Here is a 26,753-nt window from a genome sequence, read left to right as displayed (position 1 = left end):
GTACAAATTTTTTTTTTCTCAGTGTTATCTGTCCATTGGTGATCAGATCTACAGATTTACTATAGGGCCAGCTATATGACCACTTAAATGCAATGTTATGCCTTATCAAATAATTTTTCTTTAGAATAGCTAATTCTGTTATTTATAGAAGTGGCTAGATTGTTTATCTTTTTGATACATTTTGCACTCTAAATTACAAATTGATATTTATCACAGAAGATTCAAAAAATAAGATAACAGTGGTCAGAGGATAATCTAAAATTGTATATATTCCTTCCTTTTAGAAGTAATGATTGCTAGCCGGGCGATGGTGGCGCACGCCTTTAATCCCAGCACTCGGGAGGCAGAGGCAGGCGGATCTCTGTGAGTTCGAGACCAGCCTGGTCTACAAGAGCTAGTTTCAGGACAGGAACCAAAGCCACAGAGAAACCCTGTCTCGAAAAACCAAAAAAAAAAAAAAAATTAATGATTGCTAATATTTTAGTATATAAGCTTTAGAATATTTTAATTAAAACTTGAAATATTAATTGCCAGTACTCATGACCAATTGGAGACATCTTACAGAGCATGTATTGTATTGTTGTCATGTGTATAGAGTTATAGTGACTTGATTCTATTTGCTTAGATATTCTGTTATTATTATCATTAGTGGATAAACTTTCTCTAAGAAATATTAAAGAAGCAAGAAATTTGTCACCAAGTACCATCCAAATATTTGGTGCAGGTTTTTAACTTTAATGTATAGTCAACATATAAAATTGAAAACACATTTGTTTTTACTCATAGTAATTACTTTGATGTCAAACAAAATAAACCTTTATATCAATATGAAGAAAACCTAAACATTGTCTTACTGAGAGCACATTGGTGCTTATTTCCAACACTACTTTAAATTGTATTCCTTTGATGTTTGCGTGTAAGCTTCCTCAAATTTGAACATAAAAAGGTTTTACCCTCATTACTTAATTCTATACTTTTTAAATCCTTTGGATTTTTAGTGTTTTATATTATAATATTATCATTTTTATCTCAGATTTTACTAATTTGTGGCTTCTTTGTTTTAGTTAGCTTAAAGGTTTATCAGTTTTATTTGTTTTTCAAAAAAGCAAATATTTATTGTTTTGGGGTTTCCATTTCATTAACTTTAGGGCTAGTCATTTTCCCTTCTAGGAATTTTTAGTTTGACTGTTTTTACTTTCCTAAGACCTTTAGATACATCATTAGGTTATTTAATTTGATATCTGATTTTATTGTAGGCACTCTTAGCTGTGTGTGTTTGTAAGTGTATGTGTGTCATCTCTATTAGCCAAACAATTTTAGAATTAATAACGTTTACTATGTAAATTATAGATTTTCTACAAAGGAAATTGTCATGGCATAATTAGTGAAATATCAGTTTTTAAACTGGACATAGACACAATTTACCTGGCAGATTATCTTTACACACAATATTAAAATTGTATGAATTATGCCACCAGGTAACTAGAAGCTGTATATCATATGAGAATGAATTTCTTCTTATGATGACATTGTATTAGAATGTATAAATTAGTATTAGAAGCTTTAATATTTGGTATGCATACAGGAACTTAATGTGTTCTAGCTTTTAAGTGAACATAATTTTCTTCACTTTATTTCTCAAAAAAGCTGAAAAGAAAGCAAGGAGCAAAGCAGGGACTAAACCTTGGAAAGATGGAGCCACAGCTTTGGAAAGTGAAGAAGCAGCTCCAGGTGATTGACTTTTTTCTACACCAATCTGCAAAATGATTCCTCTACATTGAATAATAGTGTAGTGTTTTCAGAAGGAAAGTCTCTTTTCTGTTTTAAGAAAAGTAGACCAATGTAAAATTGCTAGGAATTTTCGCTGTGATAAGTCGGTGGTGCTTGGTATTTAATGAAAGCCTACTTTTGAAAAAAATTAGACTATTTCCTGACTATCTGAAATTCAAATGTACCTAAAATTCCATCTAAGGTTAAAATATTTTTAGTTTTTTTTAATGCTTTTCTTTGAAAATTTCATATAATTTATTTTAATCATATACTTTCCCTGCCCCCTATTCCTCCAGGAGCTTCCCTTACCTCCCTATCCACCTAAATTCCTGTTTTTTACACTATTAAAAAAGAGAGACTGCTCTTTGGACTGGAGAGGAGGGGGAGAGGAGTGGGGGGAGGGGGAGGGAAATGGGAGGCTGGGAGGAGGAAAAAGAAGTTATAATTTTTTATCAAAATAAATATAGAATTAAGAGAGAGAGTGAAGCATATAAAAATGGGAATCTGATATGTGTTTTCAGACTATTCTTGAACATGGGGCCTGCCTTGGAATGATACCTAGTACCATTCCAGTGAACAAATCTGATCTCTTATCTAGCAGTTCTCAATTATAAATTGCTTCTTGGCTAGGGCCAGGACTTTGTCCCCACTTCACCTGTGCCACTCTCTGATTTGATCAGGTTTGAGCTTGTGTAAGTAAGTATTATACATTTTGTTGCAGTGTTTCTCTGTTCCTTTCTGCATCTGCCCTGTTAGGTCTTGAAAACCCTGTCTCCTTGAAGACTTCTACCTGTAACATGAGGGCCTGTTTGTTGGGGTTTTTGTCCCACCTGGTCTCCCAGCCATTTAGTCCCAGAGAAAAATCATACAGAGATCTCTATAAGTTATAAAATTGATTGGCCTATTAGATCAGTTTTTTTTTAACTCTTGTAGCTTTTATTAGCCCATTATTCTTATCTACGTTAGCCACATGGCTCAGTACCTTTTTCAGCCAGGCAGATTACATCATGCATTTTCCGTGGTCTGGGCAGGACTGGGAGGAATGGGCTTCCTCCTTCCCAGAATTCTCCTGTTCTCATTGCCCCTCCTCTACTTTCTGTCTGGTTGACCTGCCTATACTTTCCCCTGACCAATCAGCATTTATTTAAAACATAATTGACAAAATACAGACAATTCTCCCATACCATCTACCGTCTCTGGTTCTTACAATCTTTTTTGTCCTCACTTCTACATAGATCCTTGAGCCTTGACAGTAGGGGTTTGATATAGACATCCCATGTAAGGTTGAGTATTTCAAACTCTCACTTTCTTCAGGTTTCTATGTTAATTACCATACATTGCATAAAGCTTTTCTGACAACGTTTGAGGGATACACAGATCAATGAATATCTCATTAGAAATCATTTTATTGTATTTAGCAGAATAATAATGGTAGATTTTCCCCTTAGGACCCAAGACATATCTAGTCACAGGTTATTGGTCTCATTGACATGAGATGATCCTTCAGTCCAATGAAAAACTGGTCCATTCCATAACATTCTTGCTACTATTGTACCAGTGAGCATACCTTGAGGGCAGATGGTTATTAGAGCTCAGAGGGTTCATAGCTCTCTGAGATTGATGGTTTCTTTTTTCTGCTGGCAGTGTCTATAGATATGAACCCTAGATAGTAAGGGTGACGCTTTCAGTTGAGTACCGGCTGGTTTCTCTATGTACCTTGACATCAATATGTAGTGTGTTCAGCAATTTAAAACTACCTTGAAATTCTTGTCAAGTTGTAGAAGGTTACTAATAGCATAGGCAATGGCCTCTCATGTTAGGGATTTGGTCTATGAGAAACCCTTGGCCACTACCTCAAAAAGAAGTTCGATGTACTAGGGTTTTTATTGGTAGTATATGCTATCAAGTTGGCTTCTTGTCCCTCCATTAAATATTATCATTTCACTTAAACTCCATTGATTTCAAATTTTTATTTATTCAGTTTTTCTTTGCCTGTATCTCTTTTTTTTTTTTGCAGAACTTTTATCTGTTTGCTAGATTTTGTATTATAGTTGTTGAATATCTTATCCTATCCCTGAACTGCCTGGCTGAATTTACTTACATATTCATTTAAATCCATTTTGAGGTCATTAATCATCTGTAAAAGTAGAGTTTTGAATCCTTTGTCTCATAGTTTTACCATTTCAACATCTTGGATTAGGTTATATGGTAGTTGGAAATTTTACACACACACACACACATTCATATTTCTGTGTGTGTGTGTATGAATGTGTTTCTCAAAAGCATATAGGTACAGAGACAGAAAAAGGCATTGGATACTCAGCAGCTACAGTTACAGATAATTGTGAGCCTCTTGATGTGACTGTTGGAAACTTAACTCAGGTTCTATGGAAGGGAAGCAGAAAATACTTTGAATTGCTGACCCAATTTTTTTAGGCCCAATGAGAGTTTGTTTTTTATTTATTTATTTATTCTTTTTTACTGATTTTTATTGGGCTCTACATTTTTCTCTGCTCCCCTCCCCACTTCAACCCTACCCCAAGGTCCCCATGCTCCCAATTTACTCAGGAGATCTTGTCTTTTTCTACTTCCCATGTAGATTAGATCTATGTAAGTCTCTCTTAGGGTCCTCATTGTTATCTAAGTTCTCTGGAATTGATGTTTGTGGGCTGGTTTTCTTTGCTTTATGTTTAAAAACCACCTATGAGTGAGTACATATGATAATTGTCTTTCTGTGTCTGGGTTACCTGACTCAAAATAATGTTTTCTAGCTCCATCCATTTTCCTGCAAAATTCAAGATGTCTTTATAGTTTTAAGATGGTATAATAGAATATGTAAGCTAATACAGAGATGGCCTTTAAGCTTCATATAAAGTGGAGGGAGGGTTGGAACATTTGTTGAATGGAACAAAGAGATGGAGGTGGAAACTTAAATAAAAGAAAACATTTTACATAGTGATGTAACAGGTGACTATACTTAGAAACCGTCTGCAACAGCTATTCCTTCATACCATATCCAGCTCATGTAGCTGTGTGATGAGATTGCTTTTTAATGTTCTTTGGTTTGTTATTTTTTTCTTTAAAGTATACAAATAATGTGACAGACACAGAGACCATATGTATCTTTTGGAATGTTTACTGTGTAGCTCCTTACAAAACAAAATTGCCAACCTCTTGTGACTCAGAGGCAGGAGCTGACTCATTGCTCAGGAGCTATAGGAAGGAACACTTAATTTAGAAGTACTGGTGGAGATGGACAGTTGTGTAAGGTGTAGAGCCAGAAGAAACATAATGGATTGAATGACAATACAAGGAACTATGGGTAAACTTTGCAACAAGAGTGTAAAACTTGTTCAGTTCATGTGAAACAACAGATAGCAAATAAGGGAGTTGAAGGGTGGGCAAGGGGACACTGTTGTCTTGGAGATAAAATAGTTCCAGAAATTGACAGGAATAACCATTCCCAGGACCTTAGCTGGACTCTTTATTGAAAATGTCAATGTGAAGCTCTATGCTGGTCTAATCCTGAAAATCATGACAGGGAGACAGTGTAAAAAAAAATGTAATGTGAGTAACATCACTAGAATTATGTAAAAAATAGTGGACACATTGAACCAAGAGTTTAAAGTAGCTGTTAAAATAAGAAGACTGGGTTATATGAGTGAATTAGTTGTAAATAGAGGGTGAAGTTATGCCGATAGTTAAATGATCTTGTATTTGCCTTGGTAACTGAGGATAGACTACTTCTATTCAGTGTTTCATAGAACTAAAATAAGAAGGGCTACAGAGAGAGGGGATGTTTGCTATCACAGCTCTTGTTATGCAAACCGTGCGGTCTTTGGGTAAGGAAGAAACAAGTAGTAGACTGTTTTAACTTACAAAGTTCTGAGAATGAGAGCAGTTGAGCTTTAAACACAAGGGCATTTATGTGTGATTGTATGTGTTTCATATATCTCCTTAGGAAAGAATTTTTATTTAGAATTACTAGTTTTTACCTATGTAAAATAATCTCTCCAAAATAACCAAATTGTGAAGGTATTAATACTGAAATAGCTCTCGTTTTTAAATTGTAAACATAGACACAAGTAACCTGGGAAATAATGTTCACAAAATAATAAAAATTACCTGAATTTGGCTACCAGGCAACTGGAAGCTACCTATCACATGAGCATGATGGTAGCTTTTTCAAAACAACACTACAGAACCATCTATATTTTATAATAGGAAACTTTATTATTTGGCATACAGAACACAATGAAGTACACTGATTATAGCAACTGTAGTCATATATTATTTTTTATTTTTCATTAAATAACCCCCCAAAACTACAAACAAAAACTCCCAAGGACAACCAACCCTTTGGAGATTGAAGACAGACCTGTGAAAGATGATCAAGCAGCCCCAGACCATTGCTTCGGTTTTTATATTGATTTGCAAGATAATTCCTGTACACTGAATAGTGCTTTCGGAAGGAAAGAATCTTTTCTGTTTTAGGAAAACAAATACAGAAAGTATTTGCTAGTCCAACATTTTTCTTTTAGTGAAAGATTCCTTTTTATAGAAATAGACTATTGCCTCCTTTTTGGAGAATTAGACTATTTCCTGATTATATGAAAATTTAGGGTATATAAATCTTCATTTATGTGGCATATTTGTTTAAAATTATTTTCTCTTTATGTCAATGCTTTTATTTTTCCTTTGAGAATTTCATATAATTTATTTTTATCACATTTCTTGCCTTCCCATAACTCCTCCCAAATTGACTACCATGGGTTTTCATCTGACTTTTTTGAAAGAATTTTCTTTTTAAACTTGGAGTGTAAGGCAGTTGTTAAAAGTGAATAAGAGTTTAGTGAATAAAGTTGAGATGTGAATAAAGAGTGAAGTTATCGCAGCAATTAAATTTAATTAAATAATCTTTATAAGTCTGATATTTGCCCTGTACTTTAAAATCGACTTCATCCTTTACTGTGAACAGAAGAAGTGGCATAAAAAGGTTCTAGAAAGATGGGATATTTGTTTTCATATGTCAGGTTTATTCATATTTTATGTATGGTCTTTGACCCAGAAGAAGCAATTCTGTAAACTGTTTCACATTATCAAATAACCCCCCACAATGTGTGCATATGTTTTAACTCTCTTCCTACAAAGAGTTTTATTTAGAAATACTACTTTTTAACTAAGTAAAATTCATTTTTCTAATAACCACATGGTGAAGGAATTAGTTATGAATTTTTTTCTCTTGCTAAACTAGTAACAGAGACACAAATGTCCTGGCAGGTATTCCTCACAGATACTATTAAAGTTTTATCTGAATTGGTCTATCAGAAAACTGGAAGCCACGTATCACATGAGCAAGATTGTAGCCTTTTATTGACAACGCTATAGGAGATTCTATGCTTTATTATAGGAGAGTTTATTATTTGGGATACATAAAGCACCATAATGTGTTCTTGCTTTTAATGTAAATTATTTCTATTTTTATTTCATATCTCCAAGAAGCTGAAGAAAACCCTAAGGGCAGTGTATTCACCAACCCTTTTGAGGATGAAGACAGACCTGTAAAAGATGATCAAGCAGCCACAGGTGATTGCTTTAATTTTCCATATTGATTTGCAAGGTAATTCTTGCACAGTGAGTAATGGTGTAATGTTTCAGAAGGAAAGACTCGTTTTCTCTTTTAAGAAAACTTTTAGAAAGTAGCCTAAAGGTAAAATTGTTAGAATTTTTAGTGTTCTAGTTCAAAGTTTTTGTTGTTTTAAATCAATGCTTCCTTTTATACTACTTCCTAATTATATGAAATTCTTCATATTATATCTAATTCGATGTAAATATTCATTTATATACAGCAACTTTGATTTAAATTATTTTTGTTTAGTGTTTTTATTTATTATATAATAATTTTTATACATTTTTATTTTGCTCCTATTCTTTGCTCTCCCCCAAAGCTTCCCAAATTGTTCTCTATGCCTGCAACCTCTGGACTTCATGTTCTTACTTTCTCTTAAACAAACATGAAAAACATACAGAAATGGGAATCTGATTTGTGTAAAAACATGTAGCCTGCCTTTGTGTGTGGTTGATATAATTAGCATTATTCCATTAAAGAAAATGGGTTTTCCCTTTCTCACAGCTATCAATTCTTGGATAGGGCTTGAATTTGTATGCCCACTTCCCCTTCTCCATGCTGAGATTTTGGTAGGCTTGAGAAAGTATAAGACGTGCATTCAGTTGTGGTCTTTGTGAATTCCTTTGTATACCTATTCTGTTGTGTTTTTATTTTTTATTATTTTTTTATTTAAAAATCTTTTTTATTTTTTAAAAAATTCACAGAGTATATTTTGATCATATTCTTTCCCCTACCTCAACTCCTCCTTGATTTGATTCTTCTCTGTTGTGTTTTTAAATGCTGTCTGGGGGACATCATTTCCCAGCTCTAGGTCAACTCTTTCTGCCCATTCCTCTATATAGATCTCTGAGCCTTGAGGGGAGGGATGTGATACAGACATTCAATTCATGATTGAGCACTGCAGTCTCTTGCTCTGTGCATGTGGTCCACTTATAAGTCACTGTCTTACCACAACTTTAAGGAGCTTCTCTGGCGATGCTGGAGGGATGCACTGATCAATTAGTATAGCAATCTGTCATAGGAGTCATTTTATTTCTATATCCAGTCAGCAAAATCATACTAGTAGGATTTTCCCTAAGGCTTTTTATTTACCTAATCTCGGGTTCTTGGGCTAATTAATAGTGTCAAGTATGGGGGAAGGGGGAGAAGAGTGGGAGGAAGGGGAGGGAAATGGAGGCTTGGAGGAGGCAGAATTTTTTTTTTCAATAAAAAAATAAAAAAAAAAGTTGTACAACGAGAAAAAAAAAGTGCTTTGTTACTTCCATAATATTTGGTCTATCTTTGCACCAGTATATTTTATAGGAAGGTTGATTTCGTATATCACTGGGTTAGTATATGGGTCAGATTGATGATTTCTTTGCCCCTTTGGGTAGTGTGTTTAGCCCCTTTTGGCACTATGAAACATAGCCAGTTAGAGCAAAGCTTCCATTTCAATACCAGCTAGTTGTTTCCATGTTCCAAGACTTAAATTTATGATGCATTCTGCAAATTAAAACTACCTTGAAATCTTACTGTCAAATTTTAGAGAATAACCAATAGCATTACCAGTGGCTTGTAGAATATTAGGGTGGACACAGAGACACTGTTGTCTTGAAGATATAAGAGATCAAGAAATTGCCAAGAATAATCATTTCAGGGTATAAGCTGGAATCTTTTTTGATGATGTCAATGGGTTGAGGCATCACTGGTATGGTCCTGGTTAACAAGAAAAAGTAATGTAACATTACTAGAATTACTTAAATTTGAACCTGGGGTGTAAGTAAGGTAGTTGTTAAGAATGAAATAAGAAGAGTCTAGTGTATATAGTTGAAATTAGTTGTAGATGAAGTCTAGAGTTTTGGTGGCAGTTATCTGATCTTATAATTGCCCTAGTAACTGAGGATAGATTATATCCCTTTTGATGAGTAGAAGTAGAATAAAAATGCTACAAAAGATGGGAGAGCTTTTATGAATTTATGAATACTTTTGAACACGGAAGTAATAAAACTGTAGATTGTTTTAAGTTGTAAATCCCGTAAAATGAGAATAGTTAATCTTTGAACACAGTTGTATTAGGGTGTGTGTATGTATTTGTGTGTGTGTGTGTGTTTCATAGCTCTCCTTATTTATAATTGGTACATTTTGCTATATAAAATTATTTTTATCTGATAACCAAATTGTAAAAGTGTTGATGCTGAAATATCTCTTCTGTTATAAGTGTGAACATTGACACAAAGAACATGACAGATGCTCTTAACACAAAGCATTGAAATTGTCTAAAGTAGTTTACCAGATAACTAAAAGCTGTGTATCATGTGAGCATGATAGTAGCCTTTCCACGACAACATTATAAGAGAGTCTGTATTTTATTATAGAAAGTTTTATTTGACATCCATATCTGAGAATAATATGTTTTAACTTTAAATTTACACCCTTTTTTTTCATTTTATATCTCACCAAAGCTGGGAAAAAACCCAAGGGCAGAGGATTCACCAAACCTGGGAAAGACGAAGCCAGACCTGGAAAAGATAACCAAGCAACTCCAGGTGATTGTTTTTCTATTTTGATTTGAAAGTTAATTCCTCTATGTTGAATATAGTGATGCAGTATTTCAGAAGGAAAGACTTTTCTGTCTTAAAGAAAAAAATACAGAAAATAATTCAATGATTAGAAATTTTCACTGTTCGTTCTAATAAACGCCTTCTCTTTGAAGAATTAGACTAAAATGAAGGGCCTTCATTTTATATAATGAAACTAGTTCTTGATGATATCAAATTGTATTGTATATAAAACTTTCATTTTTGTGGCATTTTGGGTTAAAATTGTTTTTCTGTATTTAATGCTTTTATTTATTCTTTGAAAATCTTATACAATTCAATTTGATCCTATTCTTTCCCCTCCCTTAACTCATTTCAAACTGTCTTCCACCACCCTGTCCTTTAAACTTCATGTTCTTTCTCTCTCTCTTAAAAATAATGAAAATCACATAAAAAAATGGGCGTCTGACTTGTGTTAGCCAACTATTCTTGAACATGTGGCCTGCCTTAGACTATGGTTGATATACCTACCTAGTGTTACTCCATTGGAGAAAACTGATTTTCTCTTTCCCAACCGCTATAAACTGTGAATCAGTTTGCTAGGACTGGGACTTTGTGCCCACTTCCCCTCATCCATGCTAAGAATTTGTCAGGTTTGAGCTTATACTCATCTTGTACATTCTGTTACAGTCTTTCTGGTTTCATGTGGTTGTCTACTCAGTTGTTTCTGAAAAAAAAAAATATTACCTGGTGGAAGTCCTTTTCCACTTCTGGCTGGAATCTTTTTGCCTCCCATTCCACATAGAACCCTGAGCCTTGAGGGGAACAGTGTGATACAAATATCCCATTTGAGGTACAGCACTTCAAAGTCTCTCACTCTCTGCAGGTTGTTCAGCTGTTAGTCCCTGTATTGATTACCATACACTGCAAGAAACTTCTCTGAAGAGGATTAAGAATTACCGTGATCAATGTTCATAATATGTTTTAGTGGTCGTTTTATTACTGTGTCCATTTAGCAGAGTCATAGGAGTGGAATTTTCACTAAGTCTTATGATCTTATCTACATTAACAGTGTCAACTATAGATTCCATCTCATGAAATGGGCCCTAATTTCTATAAAAAAGGGTTGGTTTTCTCTATAAAAGTCGCATCAGTATTGCACCAGTGTATGGTGCCAGGAGGTTGTTATAATAGGTCACAGGATTAGTAGATGAATCAGGCTGATGATTACTTTTCTTCTCTGAGAGTGTGTATTGCAATGTTTACCACTATAAGTCATAGCCATTAGTGCTGAAGCTTCCATTTGAATAGCAGCTAGGTTTTTCCATGCTCTATAACAGAAGTATTTGGTTTGTTCAGTAAATTAAAACTATCTTGAGATTCTTGCCATCATGTTGATGAGGGTAATTAATAGCTTTGTCCGTGGCCTATAATATTAGGAATGGGTTCTCTGGAACATCTTTGTCTAACACCTCAAAAAGTGGTAACCCATTTCTTGCTTTAGCGGGGATTTTTGGTAATATGTGTTTTCTAGTTAGGGTTGTTTTCCTCTATTACATGCAGATTTCACTTCAACTTTTTTATATGCATATATGAATGTGTATATGTTTCAGGAAGCTTCTAATATAGTAGTTTCCTTATGGATTTTTTGAGAGGCTTTACTGTTAGATATTCTTCTCCACCTTCCTAACTCTGATCTTTATTCCTTTCTCCTACAACCTTTAATCTATATAGTTTTGAAATTTAGCCTACTTGATTAATCTTACAAATGTGCCTATGTCCATACAGTTTGTTGCAGATTATCTTCATTATTTATAGATGTGCTATGCAACTGGTGATTCCTCCTGAAGGAGATAAGATGTGGCACTCACAGTCCATGTCTAGCCTACACTCAACATCTTCAGGCCCATATCTTCTTTTCCCTGCCTGGGACCAGTGGTCTATTGAGTTTTAAATTTTGATTTAATATGTTTTCTTTGCCTAAATAATTTATTTGGAATCACTATTTTCACTTTTCTATGCAAGGTGCTAAGTTTCTTATCTGATTACTGAACTGACTGCTTGAATTTGGGGTCATTAGTCATCCTTAAAACTGAACTTTTGAATTCTTTATCCCAAATTTTTACCATTTCCGTATCTTTGAATTTCATTGTGGAGGAGTTAAGAACTTAATAAAATGACATATTTCTTTTAATCATCTGTCTGCATGTTTGTTTTTACACTTACATGCAGGTATCTTCAAAGGACAAAACAGGATATTGGAACCTTTGAGCTGTAGTTACAGGCAGTTGTGAACCATTTGCTACAAGTGTTGGAAATAAACTCTGGTCCTTATAAAGGCAGCATCTTGTGCTCTTAACTGCTAAACCATCTCTTTAGTCCCCAGGAATGTTTTAAGATAGTGTGATGGAATAGTTAAGGTCAATCACAGAAAGAGATGTTAATCTTTATATAAAGTGGAAGGTTGAGTCATTTGCTGAATGGACCAGAGAAAGATAGAGGTAGTAACTTAAGCAGAAGAAAACACTAGATCGTGAGAATATACTTAAAAATCAATTACAAGAGTGACTCCTCCTTGTAGATGAGTGTGGAATTTTCATAAAGCCCATGAAATTGGACACAAGATTGTTTTTTATATTAATTGGCTTTATTTATTTATTTATTTATTTATATTTTGCATACCAACCACAGTTTCCCTCTCTCTTCTTCCATTCCTTTCCCCCCACCTCCCTTTTACCTCTCCCATCCACTCCTTCTCTGCCTCCATTCAGATGGGGTAAGGCCTCTAGTTGGAATCAATAAAACATGGTATATCAAGTTGAGGCAGGACCAAGCTCCTCCCCCCTTCATCAAGGCATCCCACCATAGGGAATAGGTTCCAAAGAGCCAGTTCATGCATCAGGAACAGGTCCTGGTCCCCCAGCTAGGGGCCCCACAAAAGACCAAGCTACACAACTGTCACCCAGATGCAGAGGGTCTTAAGTTGGTCCCATGCCAGCTCCCAAGCTGTCCATCCAGTCTGTGAGCTCCCACATGCTCAGGTTCGCTGTCTCTGTGGGTTTCCCTATCATGATCTTGACCTTCCTCCTTGTTTGTATAATCCCTCTACCCTTTCTTCAACTGGACTCCTGGAGCTCGGCCCAGTGCTGTAGATCTTTGCATCTACTTCCATCAGGTACTCAATGAAGTCTCTATGATGCCAATTAGGGTAGTCACCAACCTAATTATAGGGGAAGGCCAGTTCAGGCACCCTCTTCACTATTGCTAGGAGTCTTATCTCTGCTCATCCTGTGAGTTCTTAGGAATTTCCCTGGCACCAGGTTTTTCCCTTAACCCCATAATGGCCCACTCTATCAAGAAATTTCTCTCATTACTCTTACCTCTTCGTCCTGTCCTCAACTTGACCGTCCTGATACCTCATGTTCCCATTCCCCTCATCATTGGTTTTATTTTTAACAGCAAGCACACAAATATGTTTATGTGACAGACTGTATATGGCCTTTAGAATGTTTACTATTTACAAATGTCTAGCTCTTTACAAAAAAAGATTGCTGACCACTTTTCTGTTGATTCTGCTAGAGGAAGTGATGACAAATGACATGGAGGTGAGAACTGATAGCTCAGGAGCATTGAAGGAAGGGATACTTCATTTTAAAAGCATTGCTGGAGGTAGACAGCTGAGTGCAAGTTGTGTCAGAAGTAGAGCAAATCCTGAAGGAGCCTAAATATAGCTGGACCCTAACATCTTCCTTGGGGAGGGAGTGAGAAGGCACTGTATCAATGACTCAGACACTGGGAATCAGGTAGAAGGCATATAGCAGACTCATTTATTTAGCTATGTGGAAAACTTTATATACGCTCCCAGCACCCAGGCATTCTGATCTGTTATCATTGTGTGGTTGCCCCTTATTGGCTAGGCATGAACAGGACCTCTGGAAGCACCTGTTGCTATGCCCTCAGGAAGCATTGTTTGGTCACCCCTCCTTGGCTAAGCACCATCAGGACCTCTGACAGGGACTGTTGCTAGCCCTTCAGGCAGACTCCAGGTAGACTCAACTCTCAGCCTTGTAGGCCTTTTCTTCCTGTCCCTAATGACTTGAATAAAAATAGAGGGAGCTGTGGCTAAACTTGGCAGTGCAAGTAAAACACTCTCATTAGTCTGAAACTAAAGACAGCAAGTAAAGGAGTTGAAGGTGGACAAAGGGACATGGTTGTCTTGGGAATAGAAGATTCAGAAATTGCCAAGAATAACAAAAGGGCCACTGGAATATTTAGTGATAATGTCAGTGTGATGGAGTATCAGTGGTCTGATCCTGGTAAAATCCTGATATTGATGACAGGGAGTGTGAGTAATATTACTAGAATTCTTTTAAAATAGGAGTTTTCAACATGAAATATAAGGTAGTTTGTAAAAATAAATGAGTATAGTCAAGTTTATTTAAGTGAATTAGTTGTAAATGGGGAGGTTAAGTTATGACCACAGTTAAATGGTCATATTTTTCCTGGTAGCTGAAGACAGATATGTATGTGTCTTTCATATCTCTACTTGTAAATAATTGTTAGTTGAATTCAGTATTTTTTGCTATGTAAAATTCATTTATCTTATAACTAAATTTCAAAGTCATTGATATTCTCTGTCTCTCTCTCTGTCTTTCTCTCTCTCTGTGTGTGTGTGTGTGTCCTGTGAACATAGACACATATAACCTGGCAAGTAATCTTTACATAAAATACTAAAGTTTTTTGAATTTGATTACCAGGCTGCCAGGCTGCATGTCAGAAGAGCATGGTTGTAGCCTTTTCATGTTATATGAAATAATAATATTTGGCATTCCTACAGGAACATAATGAGTTCTATTTGTAAATATACATCATTTTACTTTTCATTTCATACCTCAACAAAGCTGGGAAAAAACCCAAGGGCCGAGGATTCACCAAAACTTGGGAAGAAGCCAGACCAGGGAAAGATGTCCAAGCAGCCCCAGGTGATTGCTTTAGTTTTTTATATACATTTGCAAAATAATGCCTCTATATTTAATATTCTGTTTTAAGAAAACAAATGCAGAAAGTATCTCAATAATTAACTGCTAGTAATTTTCATCATGCTAGTTTAATGTATATGGTTGTTCTAAGAGAAGCTTCCTTTTGGAGAATTAGACAGTTTCTTGATTATATGAAAATCTACTGTATGAGAAACTTCAATTTTGTACTTTTGTTTGAAAATATTTTATTTTTCTTCATTTAATTCTTTTATTAATTGTTGAAGATTTTCATGCTGTTTATTTTGATCATATTCTTTTCCCTGTCCCACCTCCTCCAAAATTGTTCTTCATGGTCTTTCTCCAATTTCATGGTCTTTCTATTTCTTAAAAAAATGAAAGACACATACAAATGTAGAGTGATTTGTGTTACCTAGCTACTTCTGAATATGTGGCCTGCTGTGGAATGTGGTTGACATAACCAATGTTACTCCATTGAAGAGAAATGATTTTCCCTTTCTCAGAACTATCAATTATTGAATAGTTCTGCATTTTATATCCACTCCCCTCCTCCATGCTGGAATTTTGTTTGGCTTGAACTTGTAAAGACATGGACATTCTGTTTGTTTTTCTTTTTGAGTTCCTTTATGCATCTGCTATTTTGTGTTTGGAAAGCACTGTATCATCTAAGTTCTTTTCCACCTCTGTCTAAAATATATCTGCCTACTCTTCCACATCAGTAGCTGAGCCTTGAGTGGAGAGGGCTGTGCTATAGAAATCCCATTTAGACTTGAGCGCTCCAAAGTATCTCATTCTCTGTGGATTGTTGGGTTGTAGGTCTATTTCTTAATTAACATCCACTACAAGAAGCTTTTCTGAAAAGAATTGGGTGTTGTAGTAATCAGTGAGTATAACAGTAAGTCATTAGGAGTTATCTTATTACATTATCCCTTTATCACAGAACCTGTCTAGTCTCAGGTTCTTGATATCATTAACAGTGTCAGATATTGGCTCTATCTTATGGAGTAGTCCTTAAATCCATTTAAAACATGGTTGGAAACTCTCATAACATTGCGTTAGCGTTATGCTATTCAGCATGTCTTCTGGTCATGTGGTTATTATAGCTCACAAACTTGACAAAAATTTGTGGTATGCTCAGAAACCAAAAATACTTTGAGATTCTTGCCATCAAGTTTTAGAATCTAATCAGTAACATTGGCAATGTCCTGTAGCAGTGGTTCTCAACCTTCCTACTGCTGTGATTCTTTAATACAGTTCTCATGTTGTAGTGACCCCAACCATAAAATTATCTCATTGCTACTTCATAATTGTTATTTTGCTACTGTTATGAATTGTAATGTAAGTATCGCATATGCAAGATATCTGATATGCAACTCCTTTGTGGGTCATGACATAGATTGAGAACCACTGACCTATAGTGTTAGGGGTAAAGCAATTTGGCCAACATTTACAACTCATTGATGGCACAGGGTTTTGTTTTGTTTTGTTTTGAATTTTATAACATGTCTTGTCTGTTTGTGATGGCTTCCTTCCAGTTGTGTATATGTTTAATATTCAGGACCTAGAAGGGTTCCGTAAGGCTTTTTTGAAATGCTTTTCACTTTATATGTCCCTCCCCAAATTCCTTCCTCTACTCTTTGCTCCTATCCCCAGTTCCCTTGAATCCATATATTTTGTTTGTTTGTTTGTTTGTTTGTTTGGTCTATAGAATAAATCATTAAGGGTCTGCTTATGACCGTTTGATTTGTAGTTGGTTTTCTTCATTATTCATGTGATGTACAACTGGGGATTCCTATTGAAGGAGATGAGGTGTGATACTCAAATCCCTGCCAGGCCTTCCATACTCAGGACCTTCAAACCTATATCTCCTTTCCTAGGGTCTGTGCTTCACAGAATTTTAAATTTTGATTTATTAAAATTTTCCTTGCTTAGATCTTTTTTCATGATCTCTGCCTACTGACTTTTGTATGCAAGTTGCTGAATTTCTCATCTTAGCCCTGAACTCCCTGTATTTGTTTGTTCAATTGAGAACAATTTGAAGTCATTAATTGCTACGCACCGCGCTCCCGTGTCTGCGCTCTGTGTGCTGGAACCCAGTTCGCGAGCTTTGGGCAAGAGGACTGGAGGTTAAAATACACAGACACAGACAGAGAGACAGCGACACGGGTCATCCTTGAATTCCCCAAGAATGCCCCCTTTTATTGTGTTCAGGGGCAGAGTCTATAGAGATAGCCACGCCACAGCCAAACCCACCAGAAACCACTCTCCTGCCATCAGGAACTCCTGAAGGTCTCGTGCTCAGAGCAGCTGTAGGCACTTAGCTCAGGGGAAAACAAGTTGTGTACAAGAAATTCAGGATCTGGGGTCTCACTGCTCCCAACAATTAATCATTTTTAAAGCTAGACTTTTGAATTCATTGTCCACAATTTTTACTATTTTAGCATCATATTTAGACATGGAAGATTTATTTTTAATTGAGTTGTATTTATTTTTATATATGCATTTCATTGTCATAAGAGGATAGGTGAGTATTGTTTCTCTGGAAGTAACACTACAGGCAGTTTTGAGCCACTTGATGTAGATATTGGAAATGAACTGTGGTCCTCTGGAAGGGTAACCACAAGCACTCTTAATAACTGTCCACCTCTTCAGCCCTAAGGAATGTTTTAAGATGGTGTAACGGTATAGTTAAGGTCATTCACAAAGACAAATTTTAGTCTTCATATAAAGTAGAAGGTTGAATGCTTTGCTGAATGGAGCAGAGAGAGCTAGAAGTAGGAACTTAAGCAAAAGGAAACATTGTAGCCTCAATATATACTTAAAAGTCAAGTAAAACAGTGACTTCTCCATAGAAATTAATTTGGACTTTACATAGAATCATATACAGCCTATGTATTATATGTGATGAAATTGATTTTTGTGTTCTTTGAATAGTTTTTAGCAATCAGACAAAGAATATGTGAAAGATACCATATGTCATCATCAGAATGTGTACTGTTTAGCCCTTTACAGAACTAGGCTGCTAATCTGTATACTGTTGCTTCTTATTGAAGGAAGTAAATGAGTGTGTGACTTAGTCAGGAGCTGACTTACTGTTTAGGGGTGACAAAAGGGCACTTCATTTAGAAGTATTGATGGAGGTGGACAGTTGAGGACAAGTTGTATCAGGATTAGAGAAAACCAGAAGAAATCTAAGAGAACTATGGATAAACTTTGCAATGAGTGTGTAAAACATGATCATTTGAAAACTAAAGGTACTGAGTAAAGGAGTCGAAGGTAGACAAAAAAACATTGTAGTCTTGGAGATAGATCCAGAAAATTGTCTAGAATAACCAGTTCAGGGCCTTAGCTGGAACCTTTAATGATGATGTCAATGTGATGAGGTGTAGGTGGTCTGGTACAGGTCAACATCCTGAAACTGACAGCAGGAAGACAATGTAAGAAAGAATAATGTAAGTAATATTACTAGATGTTTTTTGTTTTGTTAAACTGGAAGTTTTAAACCTAGAGTGTAAGAATAAAATGGGTCTGGTGCATATAGGTGTATTGGTCGTAAATAATGGATACATTTATAATGCCACTTAAATGATGTTAATTTACACTCGCAACAGAGGATAGACTCTGTCCTTTTTTGGTGAGTAGTAGAAGTGGAAGAAAACGGCTGGAGAAAGATGGGATATTTGCTATCCCATGTCTTGTTTATGCATACTCTTGTGGTATTTGGGCAATGAAAAAAACAAAGCAGTAGACTGTTTCAACTTAAAAAATAAAGCCCTCAAAATGTTAGTATTTGTGCATGTGTGTGCATGTACATGCATGTGTGTCTCATATCTACCTACAAAGCATTTTAAATTATACTTAGTAATATTTGCTATGTAAAATTCATTTTTATTAATAACCTAAATTTGTAGGCATTGATACCCATATTTATTTTTTTAACTATAAAACACTTAGAAAAATAACCAAGTAGTTATCTTCACAGAAAATATAAAATAATCTAAACTGAGTTACCAGGCAATTGGAAGCTGTGTATCATGTGATCATGATATCCTTTTCATGACAACATTGTAGGAAGAGAATCTATATTTTATGATAAGAAGCTTTATTGTTTGGCATACATACAGGAACATAATGAATTCTAGCTGTGAATATAAATCATTTTTATTTTTTATTTCATACATCAACAAAGCCGGGAAAAAGCCCAAGGGCAGAGGATTCACTAAACCTTGGGAAGAAGCCAGACCAGGGAAAGATGTCCAAGCAACCCCAGGTAATTGCTTTGGTTTTGTATAAAGATTTGCAAGATTATTCCTCCATATTTAAGAATGTTGTAGTATTTCAGAAGGAAAGACTCTTTTCTATTTTAAGAAAAAAAATGTAAGCCAGGCTGTGGTGGCATGTGTCTTTAATCCCAGCAATTGGGAGGAAGAAACAGGCAGATCTCAGTGAGTTTAAGGCCAGCCTGGTCTATAAGGCAAGTTCCAGTACAGCCAGGACGTTTACACAGAGAAACCCTGTCTTGAAAAAAATCGAAGAAGGAGGAGGAGGAGGAGGAGGAGGAGGAGGAGGAGGAGGAGGAGAGAAGAAGGAAGGAAGGAAGGAAGGAAGGAAGGAAGGAAGGAAGGAAGGAAGGAAGGAAGGAAGGAAGGAAGGGAAGAAAGGAAGAAAGGAAGGAAGAAAGAAAAGAAAAAAAAATAAAAGCAGAAAGTAGCCAAATGATAAACTGCTAGAAATTTTCACTGTGCTAGTTCAAATTTGCTGGTTGTTTTCATGGAAGCTTTTTTTTTCTTTTTTGTGGTGGTGGTGAAGATTAGACTAGTCCTTAATTATATGAAATTTTAATGTATGTTAAACTTTGCTTATGGTGCATCTTTGCTTAAAAGTATTTTCCTTTGTTTAATGCTTGTATTCCTTTTTTGAAAATTTCATGAAATTTACTTTGATCATATTCTTTTCCCTCCCCAATTTTCAAATTATGCTCCACATCCTTATATGCCCACTTCATTTTTTTCTCTCTTGAAAAGAAATGAAGCCCTCCCAACACACACACAATAGGAGTCTGCTTTGTGTTAACTGACTACTGAACATGTGGCCTGCCTTGTTATGTGGTTGATATACTCAATATTACTCCATTGAAGAAAACTGATTTTCCCTTTTCTAGCAGTTATGAGTTCTTGGCTAGGGCTGGGAATTATGATCATTTCCTCTCTTCCATGCTGCTGATAAGTGAGGCTTGAGCTTATACAAGACATGTGTATTCTTTTAGTCTTTCTGAGTCCTTATGTTCATGTGTTGTTTCTGAAAAATGTTATCTGGGAGAAGTGCTTTTCTACCCCTGCCTAGAATCTTTCTGCCTGCTTTTTTTAACATAGTTTTCTGAGCATTGAGGGGAAGGATGTGATAAAGACATCCTCTTTAAGGTTGGGCTCTCCAAAATCTCTCATTCTCTGATTCTTGTTCAGTTGTAGGTCTCTTTGCTAATTACAATCCACTTAAAAAAGCTTCTCTGATGATGTTTGAGTGATAAATTAATTAATGAGTATAGCAATATGTCATTAGGAGTTGTTTTATTGCTGTGCCCATTTAGAAGAACCTTGGTAATAGGATTTCTCCTTTGAAATGTGACCTCTTGTCACAGGTTCTTGGACTCATTAACAGTATCAGGTATAAGTTACATCTCATGGAGTGGATGTTAAATTCAATCAAAAGGTACTTTGTTAGCCCTATAATATTTGTGCTATTATTGCACCAGTAAGCATGTCTTAGAGAAAGCTGGTTTTTGTAGCTCACAGAGATAATAGACCTGTCTTTTGATTACTTTTCTTCTGTGGTAATGTTTATAGCACTGCTTAGGAATATGAACCATAGGGAATAGGACTAAGGCTTCCTGTTGAGCATCAGCTACATTTCTCATTGGGGCATGACATACATTTATGGTATGTTCAACAGATTAAAACTAATTTAAGATTCTTGGTGTTATGGTATAGAATTTAACCAAGAAGTCTTAAGCCTGAAGTGGACAGTAGTTGTTTAAAATTAAATAAGATGAAGCTGGTTATAAATAGGTGAACTAGTTATAAATGAGAGGGAGTTATAGTGGCAGTAAAAGGATGTTACATTTGCCATGTATAGACTGCTCCCCCTTTTTTTAGTGATAAACTGATTGGCCCATTAGCTCAGGCTTCTTATTAACTCTTACAACTTATATTAGCCCATTATTCTAGTATATGTTAGTCACATGGCTTGGTTCCTTTTTCAGTGAGGCAGTCACATCTTGCTTCCTCTGTGGCTGGGTAAAGGACTTCATCCTCTTCCCATAATTCCCCTGTTCTCATCAACCCACCTCAACTTCCTGTCTGGTTGTCCTGCCTATACTTCCTGCCTGGCTACTGGCCAGTCAGTGTTTATTTAAAATATAATTGATAGAATATAGATGATTGTCCCACACCACTTCCCCCTCTTTTTTAAAAAATAAAAAATAAGAACTAGGAATCCAATATTCTTTGTTTAGCTTTTCTCCTGACCATTATCCATAACAACTTATAACCAACATTCTAAACAAAAGAAAATATTCATAGTCCATTTTTGGTAATGAGGGTGTAGTTTTCCAGGCTACTTCCTGCTTGCTGGGGGTGCTGATAATCTTATGGGGACCTAATGAAAATTTATAAGTATGATCAAGTAATGACTGGAATATCCTGTGAAGCTTCATCATCTCTGGCAGCAGTCTTGACTCTGTTCTAGATGTGGAACTCAGACATCTGGGTGATCTGTTCCTTCTGGAGATTTCTCAGGTGGTCTTCCTTGATCAAACTTGATTTTTTCTTAACTCAGAATGAATCCACAGCTTCTCATTTCCTGCAGAAACAAAAGCAAAACCTCTTCTCCAAAGTAACATACATTTTGACTTCAATTTTGAAGTCAAGGTATTTTCTAAATATTTATGTATTTATAAATATTAATATTTATTAATCCAGCAGCATTTATATTTAAATGTCTTTTAGCAATTCAAAGACAGCATAATAATATACAGTATCCAGACTCTCTGTGTCTTTTTCATTTTTACATGGCTGTATTTTAACCTCTATTTCTTTTATTTTTACTTTTAATTTTTGGCTTTTTGAGACAGTTCTCTGTGTATCTTTGGCTGTCCTGGAACTCCCTCTGTAGACCAAGCTGTTTTTGAACTCACAAAGATCTGCCTGCCTCTCCCTCCCAAGCGTTGGGATTAAAGGTGTGTGCCACCACTCCCAACTACTCTCTTTTTTTTTTTTTTTTTTTTTATTATATATTTTTTTTTATTCTTTTTTAATTAAAATTTCCAACTGCTCCCCGTTTCCCATTTCCCTCCCCTCCTCCCACACATTGCCCCCTCCCCCCCTCTCCCCTCCCCTATCCCCACTCCTCTTCTCCTCCCCCCAGTCCATTCCCCCTCCCTCTCGCTACTGAAGAGCAGTCCAAATTCCCTGCCCTACAGGAAGACCAAGGTCCTCCCACTTCCATCCAGGCCCAGGAAGGTGAGCATCAAAACAGGCTAAGCTCCCACAAAGCCAGTTCATGTATTAGGATCGAAACCTAGTGCCATTGTGGACTTTAACCTTTTTCTTTTCTCTCCCAAGCCTGTATATAGTTTTTAAACACACTATAAACCATTTACAGGTTTTCTTTGAATCTATCTTTACTGTATATCTCTCTTTTTCTGACCACATGAGTCTTTAATATGCAAAGCAATATGGAAAGGATTAAAGCCGTGACTTTGATGGCTGGATCCAGCCCAGTCCTTAGCTTTCTGAGATTCCTGCCTCATGGTGGAGGTATGGTGGGAGCCATGTTTATTGTCACAACTCTATGGCATTTCAAGGTTCCTGCCACCAAGCAAGCTCCAGCAGTCTGTTCACAAACCACACTCAAATGCTCTGTAGCTGGACCTCTTGTCTGAAAGAGTCAGATTTTGCACTGACAGGATGGCCCAGAAAGCTGGTATTTTAAAATGGAGTGGCATTTTTCCTGCTATGGATGAAAACCAAAAAGCATGTGGTCAGCTTTTCATCAATACCATTTAAGTGTTTTGTGGCATGACCTCTTAAAAGAGCTGCAAGGTTTTGCAGCTAATACTGAGTTAGGAAGCCTTTCTTAAATGAGAGCGCTTGCCTCTAGCAAGCAGAGCCCACTAGAGAAAATGCTGCTATTAATAAGCCATGCTTTACTCTTATTTTTTGTCTAGTATTACTTTTTAAGCTCTCTCAGGCTTTATGTGGATGCAGTTGTTCACACATTGGGCACCATTCTGTTGTCAGGATTTCTGTCCTGCCCAGTTCCCACAGTCATTAAGTCCTAAAGAAATCACACAGAGGTCTACATTAGTTATAAACTGATTGACCCATTAGCTCAGGGTTCTTATTAACTCTTATATCTTATATTAACCCATTATTCTAGTATACGTTAGCCACATGGCTTGGTACCTTTTTCAATGAGGCAGTCACATCTTGCTTCCTCTACAGCTGGGTAAAGGACTTGGCTGCTCCCTTTTTGGTGAAAAGTAAAAGTAGGATGCCAAAGCTGCAGAAAAATTTGATATTTGTTATCACAAGTTTATTGTATGCATATTATATCATCTTTAAGTATGGAAAAAGTAAAGCAGTAGTAGTCAGTCTGACTACTCTTTAAGTTTGTAAAGTAAAACACTCCAAGTAAATGTAGTTGAGCTTTGAATATGTTTATAATTTCATATATCTCCCTCAAAAGCTTGTTTATTTAGAAATAGTGGATTTTAGTATATAAACATTATTAAGTTGTTAAGGTATTGATACTGAACTATCTCATTTGTTTATTTGGTATTTATTTATTTATTTATTTATTTATTTATTTATTGCTGATAACATAATCAAAATTAGCCTGGCAATCAGTCTTCATCCAAAGTATTAAAATGACCTAAATTGGGGTGCCAGGTAGCTGGAAGCTGCATATGACATGAGCATTTTCTGAAGCTGTATAGCAGCATCTGAGTCTTTTCAAGACAACACTGTCTTAGAGAGTATACGTTATGAGTAGAACCTTTATAATTTGCCATACCTATTCAATATAATGTGTTCTAGCTTTAAATGTACATAAATTTGTCTTTCATTTTATAACATAACAAAGCTGAGAGTAAACCAAAGAGCAAGAGAGTCACCAAACCTTGGAAAGAACAGGCCACTCCTTTTGAAGATGAAGCAGAAGCCCCAGGTGATTGTGTTGCTTTATCTGTCTGTATTGACTTAAAAGGTGATTCTTGTGTATTGAGTGAATAATGATGTAGTGTTTTCAGAAGGAAAGACTTTCATTTTAAGAAAAAAATTTTAGCCGGGCATTGGTGGTGTACACCTTTAATCCCTGCATTCAGGAGGTAGGGGCAGGTGGATCTCTGTGAGTTAAAGGCCAGCCTGGTCTATAAAGTGAATTCCAGGACTGCTAGGACTATTAAACAGAGAAACCCTGTCTCAAAAACAATTTTAAAAAGAAAACAAATTTTAAAAGTAAAAATGATAATTTTATAGAATTATCACTGTGATAATTCAAATTAGATAATTATTCTAAGAAATTCATCCTTTTGAGAATTAAATGGTTTTCTGATTATAAACTCTTTTGGTTTTTAAAAAGAAAACTCTTTGTTGCAATTATAATTTAAGTCTAACCTTTCTCCCTTCCTTTAACCTCTCTCCAAATTCTACCATATACCTTTCCTGCTCTCCAAATTCATGACCTCTTTTCTCACTAATTCTCACATACTAATGCATATAATATACTGCATGCATATGTGCATGTGTATATAAATATATAAAATGTATTTCTAAATATAACCTGTCCAGTCTGTATAATGCTACTTGTATGTATGTTTCCAGGGCTGGCTTTTTGGCACCAGTCAAATAATTGTTGTGCTTTTCTTTGAGGAAGGCCACTTCTCCAGTTTCCAGCTTTCCTTGGTTGCTGATAGTTCACTGTATAGGGTTGGCACATTGTGGACTTTTCTCTTTCCAATTTGGTATATGAATAGTGAACACAAAAAATGATCTGTAGGTGTAAAGGCAAATGTTTATAGATTTTTGTTAGAAATTATGCTGGTTTAGCAAATTAGTGGTTGTAGATTCTCCTCCAATAACAATCACTTCACTAGCACAGAGGTTTTAGGTGGGTTTCAAATAGCAGACATAGTCTCCCTCTTGTTGAGTTGTAGGTTTTACGTCCAAGTAAAGTGCTATTGGTTACTGCCAAGGTATGTGTGCTACTAATACATCCTTAGGTTATCATGTCATGATGGGCATTATGACATATCAAATGATCAATAGGATAGCCTTTTCATGACTATACTGTAGTACAAGTTTTTTTGGCATACATACTAAATGGAACATAATACCTTCTTGCTTTAACTGGACATATTTTTTATTTTTATTTCATACCTAAATAACACTGAGAAAAATTATGTGTATTGATTTACAACCTGACTCCTGCATATTCAATAATGTTTTCAGTATAGAGTTTCAGTCTGGTGGACTTTTCTCTATCAAGTTTGCATACATATAGGTATCACTTTTGTTCAGCTCTTGTTTGGGCAATCATGTTGACGAAACTTTATGGGTACTGTTTTTTATATTACTGAATGACACAGTCTTACAGCAAGCTCCTCTATATTCTGACCTATCAAATCTTTCTACTGCCTCTTGGACAGTGTTCCCTGAGCCTTTCCTAAGGTGCAGGAGTATTTTGTAGATGGATTCATTGTGATTGAGCTCCATGTCTCTGGGTTTTGAAAGGTTGTGGATATTTGTAGTGATGTTTGTGATTTGCAAAGAGACGTTGCCCTGATGAAGAGTACAGACTACTATTGTCTTAGGATATGAGGACAAATGTTTATGAATTATTGCTAGGGATTACCTTGCTTAGTAAATCAGTACTTGTAGATTCTTTTCTAATAATCATTTCACCAAGCACAGAGTTTTTACTGGCTTTCTGGTACCAGGTATTCTCACCCTCTTGTTGAACGAGTCTTAAGTCCAACTAAAGAGCTGTCGATTACAAAGAAGGTATGCATGCCACTGCTCTATACTTAGAGTTGTCATACCATGAAGGGCATTGTTACATTTCAAGTGAGCTTGATGGTAGCCTTCTTTAGAATGTATGCATTACCATTAGAAGTTTTATTATTTGGCAAACATAGTGGATTAAACATAATGTCTTCTAGCTCTCAATGTACATGATATTTATGTTCCATTTTATACTTCAATAAAGCTAAGAAAAAGCCCAGGGGCAAGACAGACACCAAACCACAGAAAGACCAAACCGAACTTTTTGAGTATGAAGAAGCAGCCCCAGGTGATTGTTCTGTTTTTACTATATTGATTCATATAATGTTTGCCATATATTTAATAATGATATAATGATTTTAGGAGGCAAGACTTTTTACCTTTAAATAAACAAATATAAGTACCAAATGATAAATTTATAGGAATTTTCAATGTGATAAGTCAAAATTGTTTCTTAGTATAAGAAATTCATTCTTTTGGAGAATTAGATTGTTTCTTGAATACAGATTTTTTTAATATTTTCAAGGAGAAGTTTTTCATATTTATTGAGATTATCATTTAATTGCAACCTTTCTCCATACCCATTCCTCCCTTGAAAACCTCCCATTTTAACCACCTTCTCTGTGCCATAATTCATGACCTTTTTTACAGTAATTCTTAGTGATTGTATTTTAGAACGTCTATGTGTACACACACAAACACACATATTCATAAATATAACCTGCTCATTCTGTATAATAATACCTGTATATATGGTTTCTTGGCTGGCTTTTTGGTACCA

The 26,753-nt window shown here is 35.7% G+C and overlaps 1 protein-coding gene across 1 annotated transcript in view; it reads left to right on the top strand.

The window, feature by feature from the left end:
• Scml2 (Scm polycomb group protein like 2) overlaps positions 1–26,753 on the top strand; it is an 89,396-nt gene that overhangs the window by 31,334 nt on the left and 31,309 nt on the right. Inside the window, exons 7-10 of the mRNA XM_057760792.1 lie at positions 7,270–7,356; positions 9,841–9,924; positions 19,102–19,182; positions 26,178–26,261. Coding sequence (XP_057616775.1) covers positions 7,270–7,356; positions 9,841–9,924; positions 19,102–19,182; positions 26,178–26,261 — 336 coding nt within the window. The remainder of the gene's footprint in view (positions 1–7,269; positions 7,357–9,840; positions 9,925–19,101; positions 19,183–26,177; positions 26,262–26,753) is intronic.

Source organism: Chionomys nivalis, chromosome X (genome assembly GCF_950005125.1).
Source record: "Chionomys nivalis chromosome X, mChiNiv1.1, whole genome shotgun sequence".
NCBI classification, from domain to species: domain Eukaryota; kingdom Metazoa; phylum Chordata; class Mammalia; order Rodentia; family Cricetidae; genus Chionomys; species Chionomys nivalis.
This window is presented reverse-complemented; position numbering and strand designations above follow the sequence as displayed.